The sequence below is a fragment of the Eupeodes corollae genome, chromosome 3, assembly GCF_945859685.1.
Source record: "Eupeodes corollae chromosome 3, idEupCoro1.1, whole genome shotgun sequence".
In the NCBI taxonomy this organism is placed as follows: Eukaryota; Metazoa; Arthropoda; class Insecta; order Diptera; family Syrphidae; genus Eupeodes; species Eupeodes corollae.
In genome coordinates this window covers 19,689,476-19,707,788 of record NC_079149.1, presented here as the reverse complement: position 1 = coordinate 19,707,788, position 18,313 = coordinate 19,689,476, and the positions used below count along the sequence as shown (strand labels likewise).

The window sequence follows — 18,313 nt, the reverse complement described above, 5'->3', positions numbered from 1 at the left end:
ACTGGAAAAGAAAAATGTAAGTAATATTTTTTTCCGATACGAAATACAAATCGCTATGGACTTATAGCTTGCCTGAGGAATGTTTTATAGACAATAATGTTTTTGGTAGTTTTTGTATCAGGAACTCAAAGTATAGGTTTGCAAATTAAAGTTCTTAAATTAAAATTCATGACAATTGAAAAACTAATTAGATGCCTTGGTCAAAATGTACTTTCAAAGAATAAAGTGACTGCAAATGAAGTCCCTCATGTTGTTTGAACCGGCCCAGTATTTGGTTTGACATAAACTACATCAGTTCCACTAAACTTAAACTTATTGTACACGGTTAGAACATCTTCCAATATAAGCTGATTTTTAGCAAATAACAGATACAAAATTGGGAGTCATTTTAATAGTTTTTTAAAAGATTTTGAAAATTATTAAAATCAAAAGAAATATGAAGTCACCTTTTGGCATAATAAAGAAAATGACTTACCTCATCATTCAGTTTATCGGGCAACAACTACCAAAAACATTATTTCCTAAAAAACATTGCTTAGGCATGCTATAAGTCTATCAAGATATGTATTTGATATTGTGAAGAAATATTACTCATTTCCTTTCCAATTGGACAAGGCAAACAAAAAAACATCATCAACTGTCGTTTTGACATAAGTAGACATGACTTGAAGATAAGAGAGATTTATCTTGGCTAACTTTAAAGTCAACTTTCCTATAAAGTTGCCTTAAATGGTAGGCAAGGAGATGCTGGAAATATGCCCTACTTTCAAGTGCCCTGTGTCGTCTAAACCTGCCGATTGTCATCTAATTGGGTGCTATTGGAAGACTTTTGACAGTTCGGCCAATATTGTAAAATCTTCCAATGGTGCATAATTATGAAGTTTTCCATGAGTAAAATAAATCAATTTATTCTTGATATAGATCTGTCAAAACACAAATTCCCGCTGTTTTTGCATTCCTTGGGTAAAACAAATTGATTTATTTTAGATTTAAGATCATATGTGCATATCTAGATTTTTCGATAGACTAACGTCTCTTTGGGCAGGTTCAGACAACATCATGGACTTCATTTGCCGTCAACTTCATTGTTTGAACATAAATTTTGACCAAGACAACTAGTTACTTTTTCAAGTGTCATGAATTTCAAATTCAGAAATTTACTTCACAAACTTCTACTTCAAGTTCATAGTACAAAAAGTACTAACAAAAATACTGTCTTAAAAACTCTCCTCAAGCAAGCTGCAAGTCCACCACAATTTATATTTTGTATTGTAAAGAAATATTAGTTATTTCTTTTCCAAATTGACAAGGAACCCTTTTAGAGAAAGCATTAAATAAAGTAGTGCAAACAATAAATAAATCACAAAGTAATAGAGTTAAGCTTTCAGTTCAATGAAAAGGCATGATCAACTGTCATTTTGACAGATGTATACTTGACTTCCTAGAGATTTTTCTTAACTAACTTTCCAGTCAACTTTCCAATAAAGTTGCCTCAATTAGAAGGCAATTTTATTGGCAGCTGGCCAATCAGATTCAAGAAACTTGCCTTCATAAACTTCAAACTCGAAACTCTACTTCCCTAACCTCTACTTTCAGCTTATTGTGCAAAAACTTACAGAAACATAATTGTATACAAAAAAAAACTTCTAAGGCGAGCTAAAAGTCGATATCGGCTTCTTTTTTATATTTTAAAGAAATATTATTTATTCTCATTTGAGAAGGAATCCTTTTACACAAAATATTAATGGGAATTGTGCAGAAAATAAATAAATCATTGAGTTATTACTCTTTCTTATTTCAGTTGGATGAAAAAACTTGATCAAATGTAATTCTGACACAAGTAGACTTGAATTAATAGTGAGAAAGATTTTTCATGACTAACTTTCCAGTCAACTTTCCAATAAAGTTGACTTAATTGGCAGGCAATATTTTTGGCAGCTAGGCAATCAGATACTAGAACCATGCCTTACTTTCAAATCCCTTATGTCGAAAGAATTTGCCCAATTATTACTTTCAAGTCCCTGTTTCGTTTAAACCTGCCCATTGTCACCTAATTGGATGCCATTGGAAGACTTTTGACAGTTCGGCCAATATTGGAAGATTTTCCAATCATGTCTACTTTGTTCTAGGCACAAAAATTTCTGATCATTTTGGTGTTCTGCTTTTTGGTCCAATGAAACCATGAAATAAACTCAAAGCACAATACAAATTTTAAGCTGAAAGATCACACATTGGTCATTATAATTTATAAGCTATAAGAATAAATGCAAGTTCAAAAAATCAGAAGGAGAAAAGTAATGACCATTAATTAAGCTTAAAAACTCGGATCATAAGTGAAATCAACACCATGAAAACTCAGAACTATCGAATTCAACGACCGATCAGTTCGGGTATTTTCTATGACGTTCTTTGTGATAGATCTTAGGTTCAATTCCTTCCTGTGCCACCTTAGGTTTATTTTCACGGGTACTGCCTCATGCGAGAAATTGACAAATCCTCCAATAGTAATTCTTGTCTTTAAAATTCTTTCTCAAATTCCAAATTCGGATACAACATGAAAACTGTAGGTGCCCTCAATCCCTGAAATGTGAAGTAAGTCACTAGACCTTAGCTCTTTACGGACTGTTGCGATACCTATTTTGTTTTGTCTTAAGTTTAAACTATTTAAAAAGGTCAAAATTAAATGTCGAATCTAAATTTGTTTTGATATTTGGTCGCTCCAGATTTTTGTTCATCTTTTATTTTAGGATTTTTGTCATTCGAGATTCGTGCGCTTCGATATACCAACACAGACAGATACCACAGAAAATGTATAAGTCTCCAAAGTCGACGAAAAAAGATCTTTTCAATTTTTGACTACTATACCTTAAGAACAGGTAATCCTTAATACTTACAGGTACCCTTAATACTTAATGCAAAAACATACATTTTCGAAGTTAATGAACAAAATTTTATCAAATAGGTGGTATTTCCCTTCCGGTAAACTCCTAAACTTGGCAATACAAAATATTTTTACCAACATAACCCAAAGATTGATACGTTTTTAGCCAAAATCACCACAAATTTTTCGGCCACAATTCCTTTAATTCGTCAGTTAAAAGTATTATTAAATTTTCTGTGCAAGATTCCATGAGTCAAAAAAATACTATACTTTCCAAGAAAGTGCAACCCAAATCCCCCCGCACCCTCCCAAACTCAATTCTCAGTCTAAATTAAGGAGGCTTAAGAAAGAATTTAAATCATAAAAATGAATGTCTATTCCAAAGATCTATCGACTTGTGTGAATTTTTCGAAAGTGAATGCCACAGTTTCTTAACTTTAATGCATAAAAGCTTATAGAATTGCATTCAAATTTTTGTAAGCCGTGTCCTATAACGATAGTTGGCATATGACCCTTAAAAAGGATTGCATAGGACATTTGCTAAAACGACCGAAGTACTCAAGTATCTCTTGAAAATCTGACCGTCATATTTTATGACAAACTTTCAACTATGTCCCATCATCCTTCTACATCCTACCTCGACCTCCTTTTAACCAAAATAAAAATCCACTTTGCATTTTACATATCCAAAAAAAAAATTAACTTAAAAACTCAAAATCAAGTCAACCTTGAATAAAAGATTAAAATGAATTTCCTCTGAATAAAGAAAATTTTGTCTCACTTGGAAATTATATCAGCTGCGCTACACACACCTTCTCCAATTCCAATCTCCAATAGTTTTTCAGCCGAAATTTAAAAAATCAACCTAAAAATAAACCCGTCGCCTCTGTTCCTGTTCCTTTGTTTGCTTTTCCAAAATAATATCCCCAAAGCCCAAAAATGCAACCAACTGAATCAGAAAAAGAAACCCATTCCTCGAATACAACTCCAGAACAACAAAATTATGATCATCTTCCATCTACCAGTTCGAATAGTCTCCAGGATGTGGACAGTTTTCTGAGTCGTTGCAATTGGAATAATGAAAAAATCAACAATATCCTACGGTCTCCACCTGGTGTTCGCCAGAAGTCGGTTTTTACAGCGAATCCTCAAGTGGTGAGTAAAAGTTGGATTTTTTTTAAAACCTAGAAAATAAATTCGGTAAAATTTTGAAAAGACCAAATTTAATGTGAGTGCTGCCCCGTTTGTCTCGAGAACGGCCGCGGCAACGGCATCGGCTGGAGCACAGCACAGAACCCTGAATTTCCCGAAGGAAAACTCGAATTTCGGAGAACAGTACTACAATCACCAGCGCCAATCAGCAGCGACAGCCTACGATAACCTCGCGGCCAGAATGATGCGCAGTCTATCAGCCCGCTGCAGCCCTTCGGCAATGTATCATGGTTCTTCGGGTGGTGCCATGAAGTCTGCTGCTTCCAATGATATGCGTCCTATTGTCATAATGGTATGGTTTGTTATTCAACTTGATTGTGATTGTGAATCCGAATCCTATGCCAAATAAAATGCAATTGTATCGTTTAGCATCCTGGTAATCTATCTCCATCGATGCCAACGTTCTCTAGCCGAACCAGCAATCGGGATTATGAGAATTCATATGCTGCTGGACCGATGCCATTGCCAAATGGAACTATTCACATGCGTCTGAGGGACGGTGTTTGGTAAGTTATTATGATGACATAAATTATATTGTCCAATCCAACTCTTAACTCCCACTCACTCATTATAGCATTGATATGACACTTGACAAGGCTGTTCGTGTGTTCAATACCCGTAGCTTGGTTGCTTTGGCACTTTCAAGCAATGGAAGCAGTTCGGCTATGGTCCATCCAAACGGCAGAGTCTACCAAAATGGATCTCGAGTGGAAATAGTTACCTACGATGGCATGAAACGCAACAATTATGTGTGAGTTTAGATGAGTTTAGTTTAGATTTGTGATAATTGAGAGCATCTGGACTTGGTCCTGGTCTTCCTTTTCTACTCCTGCTATTAATGGTCTATAGACAGACTTATGTTACATAATTTTTGTATCCAATTTGTAGGCGATATGCAAAAATATGGTACAAAGGAGTGAGTTTTACGAGTGAAAACTGCGCCCTCACTTATCTCGTTGATGCGGCTGGCACAAGGACGACTACAGACAGCTTTATGGATATGAGGAAGGATTATACAACTTTCGTGTTTTACAAGTAAGTCTAAACTGTTTTTGTTTTTATGTTTTTGGTTTCCTTGGAATGGAATGGTTTTTGATTTAGAGATAAAGTTGTTTTATCGATTACCATAGCCATAGCCAAAATTAGTACACTTTATAGGCGTATCCAAATAAGTTGAAATTTCCAATTATAAACAAAAAAAAAACTGATTGCAACGTTAGATGGTATTATTGGATTGGATATAGACATTCTATAGTTGGCCTTATGTGGAAGCCCTAAATATGCTCAGACGCATAGTTTTTAATATCTCTGCTTTAGAAATCGATTATTTGTATTTATTATGGTATCAGAAGTGAGAAGATACTCATAACCGTTATTGCATTCGCTTTGGGAGGTTACTAAATTGAGGTTAAGTTGCAATTCAAAAGAGAGATAAAAACTGATTGCCACTTAAAGAGTTTTCCATTCGTAAATTTGGATTTTAATACAAAACAATTGAATTTTTTGTATGGTAGTGACATAAGGGACTTGAAAGTAAGGCAAGTTTTACGTATCTGGTTGGCCAGCTGTCAAAAAATTGCCTTCTAATTGAGGCAACTTTATTGGAAAGTTGACTGGAAAGTTAGTCAAGAAAAATCTCCCTAACTATCAAGTCAAGTCTACTTCTGTCAAAATGAAAGTTGATAATGTTTTTTCATTCAACTAAAAGCTGAACTTTGTTACGCTATGATTTATTTATTTTCTGCACAGCTTCATTCAATGTTTTGTGTAAAAAAGTTCCTTGTCAATTTGGAAAACAAATAATGTGACAATAATGCTTTTGATTGTTTTTGTACTATGAACTTGAAGTAGAGGTTTGTGAAGTAAAGTTCTGAATTTGAAATGTATGACACTTAAAAAACTAAGTATAAAGTTGACTGCAAATGAAGCCCCTTATGTTGTCTGAACCTCGCCATTTATTTACTAGTTAATTATGTTGGTTTTCTTTTATGAAAGTTGGAACTAGGATTGGTATAGCTGTCAGATTTGTATTTGTCATTTGAAACTAGCTTCACAGCAGTCAAACTGATCTCAATTCTGATTTTCAATTTGAAGAAACATTCATTTTCTAATAAATTATGTTGATATTAACTCCCCATAGGAAGTTATTGTAAGGAGTCCGATTTGTCACATTAAAAACGTTGACATTTCTCGAAGTTTCAAGGTCCCTAGAGTCGATATAAAAGATTTTTAGAAAGATGTCTATGTGTGTGTACGTACGTTCGCGAAGTTTTTTCGTTGTCCATAGCTCAAGAACCAGAAGAGATATCGACTTAAAATAGAAAGATGCAGAAAGGGCTCTCAAGAAAATTGCGTGGGTGGATTTTTTTACAATAGCAGTTTTAAAAAAAAGGTGCAAATTTTGGTTAACCCTAAATATCTTAAATGAAAATTTAACAAAATTTGTTAAACATTTATTTTCGACTCAAATATCAAATATATTATGGCTTCCAACAAATTTTAACTTATAAGAAATATCGTTTTCAACATTCGGAGAAATTTGGAGAAAAATCGAATTGACAGTTTTTTTTTACAAAAAATAAAAACTTAAACAAAAAATTTAATAAGTGGTGGTAAAAATTTATTTTCGACTTAAATATCTTTTCAAAACTTTGAGATATTGGATATTCCACAAGGTGGTGTTCTGTCCCCTCTCCTGTGGAACATAGTGGTAAATGAACTACAAATATCCCTTGAGAGGGAAGGCTACAGAGTGGTTGCGTATGCCGATGATGTTGCAGGAGAACATCTTAATACACTGAGAGACCTCCTCCAAAACGCATCCAATATGGTCACTAGATGGGCTGATCACTGCGGACTTAGTAGTAATCCTCAAAAAACAGACCTTGTTTTTTTACACGGAAATACAAGATCCCAGTAATTGTACATCCTTCAACAAAAGGTGTACCACTAATTTTTACAAATGAAGCCAAATATCTTGGTCTGATATTGGACAAAAAATTAAGTTGGAAATCTAATATTCAGGAAAGAGTTAAAAAAGCTACAGTAGCTCTTCTCCTTTGCAAGAAAGCCATAGGAAGCAACTGGGGCTCTCAACCTCGCATAACCTATTGGCTATACACATCGGTCATCTGAACAATACTTATGTACGGGGTTGCAGTATGGTGGACTGCACTGGAGAAAGTCACATTCTATGACAAACTCAGCAGAGACCAACGCACTGCATGTCTCTGTATAAGCGGACACTGAGAACCACACCCTAAGCAGCGTAAGACACTCTCCTCAATCTGACACCCCTCGAGATCTTCAGTAAACAAGTGGCAGTGAGTACATCTATAAGACTAAACGCCTCATCTCAATGGACCAACAACAATGTTGGGCACTCCATCATTTTGAACCTCTTTGGTTGCAAAGTGCATAGACTACACTATTCCAAAACCCTAATTTGGAAAAAAAACTTCGAGGTATCCATTCCATCCAGAGATGAATTGAAAGACAAAAAACTCCTGGATGACAAAAGCATTCATTTTTACGCAGATGGATCCAAGACAAATGAGGAAGTTGGTAGTGGTGTATACTCAGAAAAACTTAATCTAAGCATCTCTTTCCGCCTCTCTAATCATTGCAGCGTCTTCCAAGCGGAAATTTTAGCGATCAAAGAGGTCCTCTCCTGGCGAAGAGAAAACTTGATATCAACTTCTGATATCCACATCTTCTCTGACATTCAGGCTGCTATTAAATTTCTTGACCGTGTTCCTAACCAAATCTCAAACGGCCCTTGATTGTCGATCGTCTCTTATGAAGATGGCGCAGCAATTTAAAATTCACCTCTGTTGGGTTCCGGGCCACAGAGACATCACAGAAAATTGTAGAGCCCATGAACTGCTTAAAATGGAACCGTCATGCTTATTTCACCTGAAAGGGAGAAGATAGGTATACTGATAGCTTCATGTAAACTTCTGCTAAAAAAAAAAAACAGCAAACTCTAGGTGGCACAATTTACCAGCATGCACAGCCACAAAACTCACATGGCCTTCACTGGACCTAAAGTGCTCTAAAGACTTGTTATCTCAAAGTAGATTTCATATTAGGTCCTAATAGGTGTCCCTACGGGACACTGCCATATAGGCAGACACGCAATACGAGGTGTAGCCTCAAATGACTTCTTCAGGAGCTGTATGGACGAGGAAGAAGAGGAAACAATCTCTCACCGCCTCTGCACTTGCCCTGCTCTTTCACTAAAACGCAAACTTCATCTGGGAGAATACTCATTTAATAATCCCAGTGAACTAGCTCAAAAGGATATCAAATATCTCCTTCGCATTATAAAAAGCTCAAAATGGTTCCACTAGTGGGAAGTACATAATTCTCTAGATTCATGTGGTATCACAATGGGCCTTTTCTTTTGGGCTAAATGTGTAGATTCTGAAACCGCAACCACTTTAAACTAACCTAAACTGACCTTGAGATATTGGCCTTAAACTACTTTTATCTTTTAAAAAATATTGTTGTCAACACTCAGTAAAATTTTGAGGAAAATCGAATTGGCAGTTTTTTTACAAAAATAAAAACCTTACAGAAAAACAATACTAAAACTTGGTAAAAATTTTCTTACAACTCAAAAAGCTTTAATTAAAAATATTGTCTACCAACTCTTTTTAATATTGTTTTCGATGTTAAGTAGTTTTTTTTTTATAAAAATCCAACAGTCTGTTTTTTCATAAAAAAATAAAATCTACTCTTTTTTAATTTTAAAACAGATTTCTAAATCTTTGTTTTACCAAATATGTTGCATCTGTCACTTTGTGCTCTGTGATTTGCGATCTGTTCGATTTGCAAGAAGCTTTTGGACAGTTACCAATTCTAGTTCAACTAAAATGAAACAACATTAGTAAAAATCAAATCGTGTTCCATTTGCCCCAATTGTGTTGTTCATTGACATCATACGTGCACTAAATTTGTAGCCGAAAATTGTACATTACGTCGGAAAGGAAATTTCAACTACTTTTGTAGTAAGATTTAGCCAATCAGAATCCCTTGACAACAATGCCACTAGATTTGTGAATGCGACCAATGTCTTTCCATGGAACACAATTGGAATTGTGTTTATTTTCATTGTATACGTGTAACTTCGTGTACGTGTTAACATGTGCGGTAGAGCTGTCAAATTTGTCAAACAGTTTGCCCCATCGAATGCAGAAACAGGGAAAATTTGTGTTTTGTCAGATCTAGATCGAAATTAAACTGATTTATTATGCCTATGGAAAACTCCATTAGTATAGCAATTGCATCATACAGAAAAACATTTGAAAGTTACCAAAACGTTGCAAGGACATAAAACGACACAAACAAAAAATAAAATAAAAACTAAAACAAAACAATGTTCCATTGGCTTAAAAAAAAAGTAATTTTAACACTTTCCAAAGAATAATGTGGAGTTGATAAATCCTCTAATTGGTTTAAAAATGCTTCCATATTTTGTTAAATTCCTTTGTTTAATAACAAAATCTTTCCCACAGAACTAACTACAAATAAAAAGAAAAACTGACACTTGAAAATTGTGTTAGTATTAGTGCAAAGTGGGATTAATCTGCCATAATCTGCCTCCAGATTTGATCTAAAAAAATCAATTTATTTTACTCCAGGGAAATCAAAAACTTTAAAAATGTGTGTTAACAGATCTATACCCAAGGAAACCCAATTAGTATTTAGAAAAAAATGATCTAACTAAAATTTAAATTTCAATTATAAATCGATTAATTTTTCCAATTGATTACAAAAGATCGAATGTAGATTTGATTTTGAATCAAAAATAAATCAATTTATTTTGGCCCGTAGAATGCAAAAACTAGGAAAATTTGTGTTTTGATCAAAAATAAATTTATTTATTTTACCCATGGAAAACCCCATTAGTCTTTAAAAAATGTTGATCTATAAATTTGATTTTTAATAAAATTATAGGGTTTTTCAATAAAGGCGGGTAGATGTTGGGTGTAGATGGCGTGGCGTTTGCTGTATGGCACGTAGCGTCGTCGTCCTGCTGGAACCACATGTCGTCTAGATCCATATAGTTTAATTTGGGCCATACAAAATTAGTTATAATCGTTATGTAGCACTCGCTGTTGACGGTGATTGCCTCACTAACGTTGTTTTCAAAAAAGTTCAGACTAATTACGCCGCCAGCCAATATTGCTTGTTAACGCAGCCATTCATCTAAAAATGCGCCTTATTAGTAAAGATGATTTTTGGCTCAAATTTGGGTTCTCTTTCAAACGATTCGAAGCCAAAACGGCGTTGTCTATGGTAATGAACTTTGAGCTCCTGGATCAGTTGGATCTTGAATTTGAAATTGAAGATTTGACAGATGTCACCAAAACAAAATGGCCGCCACGTTGCGCCAAAATCTACCCTCGACAACCCTTTATATAAAGTTATGTAAAATTGCAGTACTTTAAGCCGCTATTCAAAAGAGGCACTTGCAATAAGGAAACTAATCTACTATCAGTACTAGGTATGCATATGACAGACCACTTCTGTTGGAATGCTGCTAATGCTTGAAAAACGTCCGAATGTATTTTTCCTTGCCCCTTGGTTGTTTTAGCTATATTTTTACAAACAATGTTCTTTTGCATTAACGTGCTAGCCATATATGTACATATCTGAAATCGGTTTTCAATTATAATGGTAGGCCTTCCTCTTTACAATATAATAAACGATAATTGATTTTTCTTACAAAAATACTAATTTATTTAAATATCAGAATGAAACATGTTATTGGAAAATCCATTATCCGTCTTATCAATGCTTACACACTCAACTTTTTCTATAAAAGCTTCTATACCCAGATTGCCACCTGCACCTTCTATTTATTTTATTTTGAAAAATCCTTTCTCATTCAACGAACAAATTGAACAAATTGATTCTGAAAAATTGTACATAATATTTCTTTTGTTTACAATAGTTAAACTAACAAAATTACTTTATTTTTTTACCAGTGACTCCCGACATGGTCCAGCGTGTGTACAAGAGGCCGCTTCAGTTGTTCAAAGTTCAAAACTATCCTATTCAGAGGATGGCTCCGAGACATACGAAATTAATGGATTTCGCATATCACAAGCTGCTGATGGTTTAGTGAAGTATGTTTTTGGCACATTTCCAGCTAGCTACGCAGCCAGCCAGCCAATCATGTTATTATTTATTCATTCATCTCCAGCTCTCCAGCTTCAGCTTCTCACATTCACTTACTTCTGCAAACTCATGTCATTTTTTTGTGTGTTCTGTTTTTATTTGATAGATTGACCCGGACCCATAACAAGTGCCTCATTCGAACAAGCCCCACTAATGGATCGGCAACTTTGACTACGCCAGCAATTCACTGTACAGCATCGCTGGGAAAGACTTCACACATGTTTGTGAGGTAAGTTCTGGATAGTTTTTTTTTTTGGATGTAAAGCCTAGTGCTAGAGTAAAAGTAAAATATCATTAAAATGCTTCTTCTTTTTCTTTTTAGACGTAATGAAAAACGAATGCACTTTGATGGATCCTGTTTCATAGTTCGCAATGCTGGACATTCGGCAGGATTCAATGACGAAAATTTACTGATTGTTTACTAAGATGCGTTGGTACTCCTCCACCTGCTCTGCTGCTCCTCTAAAACACGCTCATTCATCATTGTCATCATATCGCAGAGTTATGAGAGTCTGTCCTTTTTTGTCTGTCTTTTGGAAGTACTTAGTTGAAAATGGGAAATTTCAAGCATTTACGACCTTTTGTTTCCATCATCCGAATATTTTTCTCTTTTTGAAATTTTCAATTTATTTGTTTTTGGCGCAGTTGGTGTTTTTATTTTCATGTGTGTTCTTTTTAAAAAAAGTCAAGTTTTGTTTTTGTATTTTAATCCTCCTCCGTACATTTGAAAAGTCAACACAATTTGAAGTAGGAATGTAACTCCTACTTGGGACAAAAACACACAGAGTAGATTTTTAGAGTGTTCCCAGTTGAATTTCCTTTTGCCAAAAGTTAGTGATCAAAGGCAAAAGTTGTATGTAAAAAGCGAAAGTACATAATTTTCAAATGATGTATCAAGTGTATGTGACACAAGTTTAATTTGTTTAATTATTAGAATGTTGAAAATATTTTTAAAAAATTATTTTTCTGTGTAAAACAAATTCGTCAAATATTTATTCATCAGCAATATTTTTAAGAATTTTATTTTATTGTTTGATTCGTTTTCATTTCAAATACCAAAAAAAAAAGAAGAAATTATTAAAATGTTGTTCAAAAATTATAAACTGTATCAATAAAATTACTATTTTAGAATTTTGTATTTAAAGGTTTTTTTTCTTAAAAATGATAATGTTGAATGTTTTACTGGTGCACTTTGGTTAAAGTTTTGAAAATTAATATGAGAGGGAAGGAGTTGGGTAAGTCACAATACATTCTTGATGTGCGGTTGGAAATGAGTCTCTTGATAGTACGTACTAGGAGGTTAACTAGTGAGCAATTCTGGGGGTATTACGACAGAGTTGTTGGCACAGGGGGAGTAATATTGTTCTATTGTTTGTAAAATTATTTTTTGAAAAACGAAAGTCACTAAATTGCGGCGGTTTTTGAGCGACATGGGAGTTACAAGGGATGGAAAATATCTCGCTCCGTGGTCGCGACGGAGAAATCTTACTCTCATCGATGCAAGTAGCTGGAGACATCATTACAGTTTTTAATGCTTCACAATTTGAACGGTTATTCTCTGCTGTTAAAGTTCCACATCCAAAGGACAAGGTTATGAATCTAAGAAACCAATATGAAAAACTGAGGGTAATGTAATCAATGAAAAAGCTCAATGGATTAGAAGTTGCAGTTAATAGATTACTAATTTTCTTTATCACCAACAGTTATTTTGTGAATTTCAGACTGGAATCCATCCAATACCCTTTATGAAAACGCTAAAATTTCAAATTAAATTATTAAGGCCGCCCCAAAAGGGAGATTTTAGCACTGTCAAACGGTTCCTGTTCTTGTAGGAGTTTGTCTTTAAGTTATATTATTTCCAATGAGAAATTTTGCGAACGCCTTCAGCCAATATTATATTGAGCGTATTTAAAAAAAAGTCTAGGGTGTTGGTGGAGCGGCCCGCAACATCTCGAAATCGAGTAACTTAGTCAAAAAGCTTAATTGATTGATTTAATTGGTCAGAAAAGCGAAGTCATTTTGTACATTGAAATAGCCCGCAATCACAATTTTAGTGTGAGGATAATGGGCAACAATTCTTTGAACAGAGCATCGAATTCTTTAAAAGGTGAATACTTGACAAGTTTTAACTAAGGGAAAACAAATTTTAACCACATAAAATTAAAGTTTGTTTTACAGTCTGTTACATAAGAATTTCTTTGCTATGACAAAGAGGGCACCTCAGTCCTTTATGCTTTTTGTAAAAAGTCATCTGTCTGTCAAATTTAGTCTTCAATTGAGTGGTTTTTCGAAATGATTGCTGGTTAAGCCTCGCTATGTTTGCATGAAAAAGGACCCAAATTGTCGCAAACTGCTGCTGCGAAATATATGGGAAAGTCAATGTAATTCGTTAGCAAGTGGATAAATCGATAAGAAAAGGTCTGTAACGTTGATTATTTTCCTGATCGCTGAAGTGCAAGCAAAGTCTCAAAAAAGATAATTGCATTGCTGCTGTGAAATTACGGAACGGTTCGCAGGCACTTGCTTGCCAATAAACTGAAATATCGCAGTACTTTCGAAAAATCAATGTTGACTGCAAAACACGTTGAAAAACGAGTGGAATGGGGGAAGGAAAACTTGGACCGCGATTGGAGCAACGTAATTTTTCTGATGAATCCTCCTTGTAGGCAATTCCGAGCATCGAACACAACCTGGACAACCTCCACCAGTAGGATGCATCAACGGGCTTTTAAACATACCGTCAAGGTTGTTTAAAAGCCCTTTCAAACAAAGGTTTCGGTACTTTGTTCTGATTTACCGAAAATTTAAATGCCGAAAAAATGAATAAAATATATGAAAAGGCTTTGTTACCATCTGCTAAGCAATGGTATATGAAAAAAATTAAAGCTGGATCCTTCAAGAGGACAACGATCCAAAACATCAAAGTCGAGCGTGTATAGAGAGTGGAAGGCGCAAAACTGAGTTTTCACTTAAGATTGGCTATCTCAGTCACCGGATGCAAATCCCATAGAAAATGCGTGGGCTCTGAAATTAAGATCAAATTTCTCGACAAATTCGGAATATCTGGAGGTCTTTTCCGGTAGAATATGTGGAAAAACTAGTGGAAAGTATGCCCCGACGGTGCCAGGCCATAATTGACAATGCAGGAGATTGGACTTGCTACTGAGGCATTTGCATTGCATCAAAAGAAAAAACTCCCTAACTATGAAGTCCAGTCTACTTAAGTCTAAATGTCAGATTATCACGTTTTTCATTCAACTGAAAGCTGAACTTTATGAACTTGTGTTTTATAGGGCATCTTGGATAGGTGGATTTTTAGATACCTTGTTGAACGAGTTAGATAGCCATAGCTGTATTGAGATAGCTGTCAAAAATAAAAACAACTTTCAGCTGTTCACAAAAAGCAGAGAAACATTTAAGCTTCGAAGTCAAAATTGTTTTAAGATAAAACATTTAATGGATAATTCAACTGATTCGTCGGACGATGATAAATTGAAAGGTAACAATTCAATAAATATGAGATAATCTTAATCTGTAATCTATGTTAAATTTCCTCATACGATTAATAATTTACTTGCGAAATTTCCGGTTCTAAACGATTTTCTAAAATTCTGAGCCAAATAGCTTCTTCATCGTCTATTATGTACAAAGCATACTCAAATGCAACTTCAACTAACATTTTTTATCTTTTTGTTTACCAACAAATACAAAAAGCTGAAATTAATTTTTAAATTCCTTGAAGTCCAACCATGTGTTGAATCAGTTGTTGTGTCAGATACCTACATACCCCACAAATTCTTGGATACCTTTGGATTCCTTTTTTGACATCTCAGCTGTTTTTGATCAGCTGTTATTTTATACGGAAAACACCAACAAAAAGGTATCCGGATACCCTATCTGTCTGAGATTAAACGTAGCCTATTACTCAGTAATTAATTTGTTTTCTGTCAATTTTGACAGATAAAATTAGTTGATATAAAATTGGTTAACTATCTGCCAGTTTTGGAAAATCTTTCCCTCGTGTAACTTAGATTTAAAATCGACGTAATGAAGTCATATTGTTACAAATCGTTACACTTACAGTACACGATCAGTTACAATAGTTAGAAAAACAACAGACCTAAGGGCCTTGAAGGTAAGGCAAATTTTAACTATCTGATTGGCCAGGTGCCAAAAAATTGACTGGAAAGTTAGCCAAGAAAAATCTCTCTAATTGGGCAGCTTCAGGCAACATGAGGGACTCCGTTTGCAGTCAACTTCATTCATTGAATGTAAATTTTGACCAAGGAAACTAGTAAGTTTTTCAAGTGTTATGATTTCCAAATTCGGAAATTTACTTCGCAAACTTCTACTTGAAGTTTATAGTATAAAAAGTACCAACAAAATGTTTACAAAATACACCCCAGGAAGGCTACAAGTCCATCACGATTTGTATTTTGTATTGTAGAAAAATATTACTTATTTCTTTTCCAAATTTACAAGAAACCTTTTGACAGAAAGCTATAAATGAAGTTGTGGAGAAAATAAATAAATCATAGAGTAATAAAGTTCAGCTTTTAGTTGAATGAAAAAACATGATCAATTGTCATTTTGACTTGACTTGATATGTAGGGAGATTTTTACTAACTTACTTTCAAGTCAACTTTCCAATAAAGTTGCCTTAATTGGAAGGCAATTTTTGACAGCTGGCCAATCAGATACTAGGAGCTTGCCTTACTTTTAAGACCCTTAAGCACTATTCACATGAGCACGACCAACGAATAAACGAATATTCGTCGATTTTTTTCACATGAGAGTTTTTAATTTGTCACGAGCGAATGATTTTTGTAGGTTAAGTACGCGCCATTATTTTATTCGTTGCAAGTGTAGATAATGTGGAACGCGAATAAAGTTTGACAGTTCGTATCAACTACAATTTTTTTTTTTGCGACAAACAAATTTGTTTTCTCAAATTTATTAATATATGATATTGAAAAGTAAAAGTATGCACCATAAAGCAAATAGAAACTACCTATATATTCCTTTCGTTTTGCTAAGAATGTGTGTGGAAATATGTCTTCAAACGTATATTAACGCACATTTTGTAGTTTATTCGTCGTTTGTTGGTCGCGCTCATGTGAATACTGCTTTATGTAGTCTGAACCTGCCCATCTTATTTTTTTCATTCAACATAAATATACATTTTATTTACTCCGTGATTCCGTGGTTCTACAACTACGCACACCTACAATGCTCTGGTACTTTTTGCGGAATTATTGAATTATTTAAAGCAGCGGGCGATGATGGAGTATGCCCCAACTCATATGCAAAATATAGTCTGAAGAAAATATGCCCTATGAGTGGAATCTCAGCATGGTTTTCCAAATGAGACCCTATTAAAGAGGTTTCAGTCTCATGGGCATCGCGTATAAAATCATTACTGGTGTATTATGTGAAAGTCTGAAGTCGTTCGTCCACAACCTGATAGGTCCATATCATTGTGGCTTCAGACCAAGAAAGTCCACTATTGCCCAAATTTGTATATTACACAAGATCTTGGAAAAACTCACAGGAGTTTCAAATCGATTCCCACCATCTGTCTATCGACAATCTGTACGGAAAAGCTTTACAAGGATATGTCTATTGTCTATGTCACCCTTTTCAAACTTGCAAACACTGCTCTATCAAGGTCGGAAAAGATCTAACCAATGCGTTTGATGTCACAAAAGGTTTTAGACAAGGCGATACACTGTCATGCGACGTCTTCAACATCATTCTGGAAAGAATTGTGCAAAACTCAACCCTGAACAATAGATGCACAATTTTCGAAAAGTCCATCCAATTACTCGAATACGCCACCGATGATATTGACATAATTGGAAGACCTAAGCGTGATGTCAGTGGAGCGTTTTTAGCATTGCGTCTGAAGCGGAGAAGATGGGTTTAGTGTTCAATAAGACAAGACCAAGTATATGCTGTCATAAAAAAAAAGTCATTGAAAGACGACGTCTTGGACAAAACGTCACCATGGACAGCTATAACTTTGAGGTAGTTGAAGACATTGTCTACCTGTGCACCGCTATAAACTCAGACAACACAACGACACCAGCACCTAAATAAAACGAAAAATAACTCTTGCCAATAGCTCCTTCTTTTGACTGAGAAGGCAATTAAATAGTAAAGTCTTCACTCGAGGATCTAAAGTCATCATCTATAAGATACTCATCATCCCGGTTCTCATTTTTGGCGCTGAGGCCTGGAATGCTTTGAGAGAAAAATTCTTCGGATGATTTTTGGTCCCATCTGCATAGATTGATTGTAGACAGAAGTGGAGACAACGACGAACTTTATGGGCTGTACAGTGACACTGACCTGGTTAAAAGAATAAAACTCAAACGACGATATTAACGAATCTACACGTCTATAATGAAATCCTTAGTTTTAGCCCTGTTACACGGTATCACTTAAATTTTTAGGCATCAAAAAACTCTTTAAGACATTTTTGTTTAAATACTGAATGACCCTCGTCAAAATACTTTACTTAAGCAAAGATCCATTTAAGACTTATTTTTCTTTTCTATCATTTATAAAGATTGTTCCTTAAACAAGGGTCAAATAAAGTTAAGTATATTATTTATTTAATTTGACTTTGTACTTCCTACCGAGATTTTGGAACTTCGGTTCGGGGGTTACACAAAGGGCCGCATATATTTATTGTTGACTTTAGACTCTTGTTAAATTTATTACGTTGAATAATAATGATAATGGATGTGCGAATATTTACCAAAACATTTATTATTCTCTTTTTTATTGTTTTTTCTTTGTCTCTCAATTTCTGATGTAATTAAAAGTTCTTGAGAATTTAAAACAAAAGTAATCAAAAAAGAAAATGTTGGTACTACAACAACAGAAAAAAGTCTATTATTTAATTGACCATGAGAATCTTTTGGCTTTGATTGTGGTTCTGTTCTTCTTTTGCGTCTCAAGTCTTTTATTTTCTCCTTGCCTAGCTTTTATAGACCTTTGTATGTCGGTCTTATTTGTCTTTAATGG

The 18,313-nt window shown here is 34.6% G+C and overlaps 2 protein-coding genes across 3 annotated transcripts in view; one reads left to right on the top strand and one right to left on the bottom strand.

The window, feature by feature from the left end:
* LOC129948892 (GTP-binding protein REM 2) overlaps nucleotides 1–18,313 on the bottom strand; it is a 333,357-nt gene that overhangs the window by 192,044 nt on the left and 123,000 nt on the right. The gene's annotated exons all lie outside the window — the stretch shown is intronic.
* Nucleotides 3,625–12,419, top strand: LOC129948893 (uncharacterized). The gene is made up of 8 exons (XM_056060044.1): nucleotides 3,625–4,036; nucleotides 4,098–4,385; nucleotides 4,463–4,599; nucleotides 4,668–4,844; nucleotides 4,982–5,128; nucleotides 11,089–11,229; nucleotides 11,388–11,510; nucleotides 11,604–12,419. Exons 1-8 carry the CDS (start codon nucleotides 3,821–3,823, stop codon nucleotides 11,704–11,706), a joined length of 1,332 nt encoding a protein of 443 aa, XP_055916019.1. The 5' UTR covers nucleotides 3,625–3,820; the 3' UTR covers nucleotides 11,707–12,419.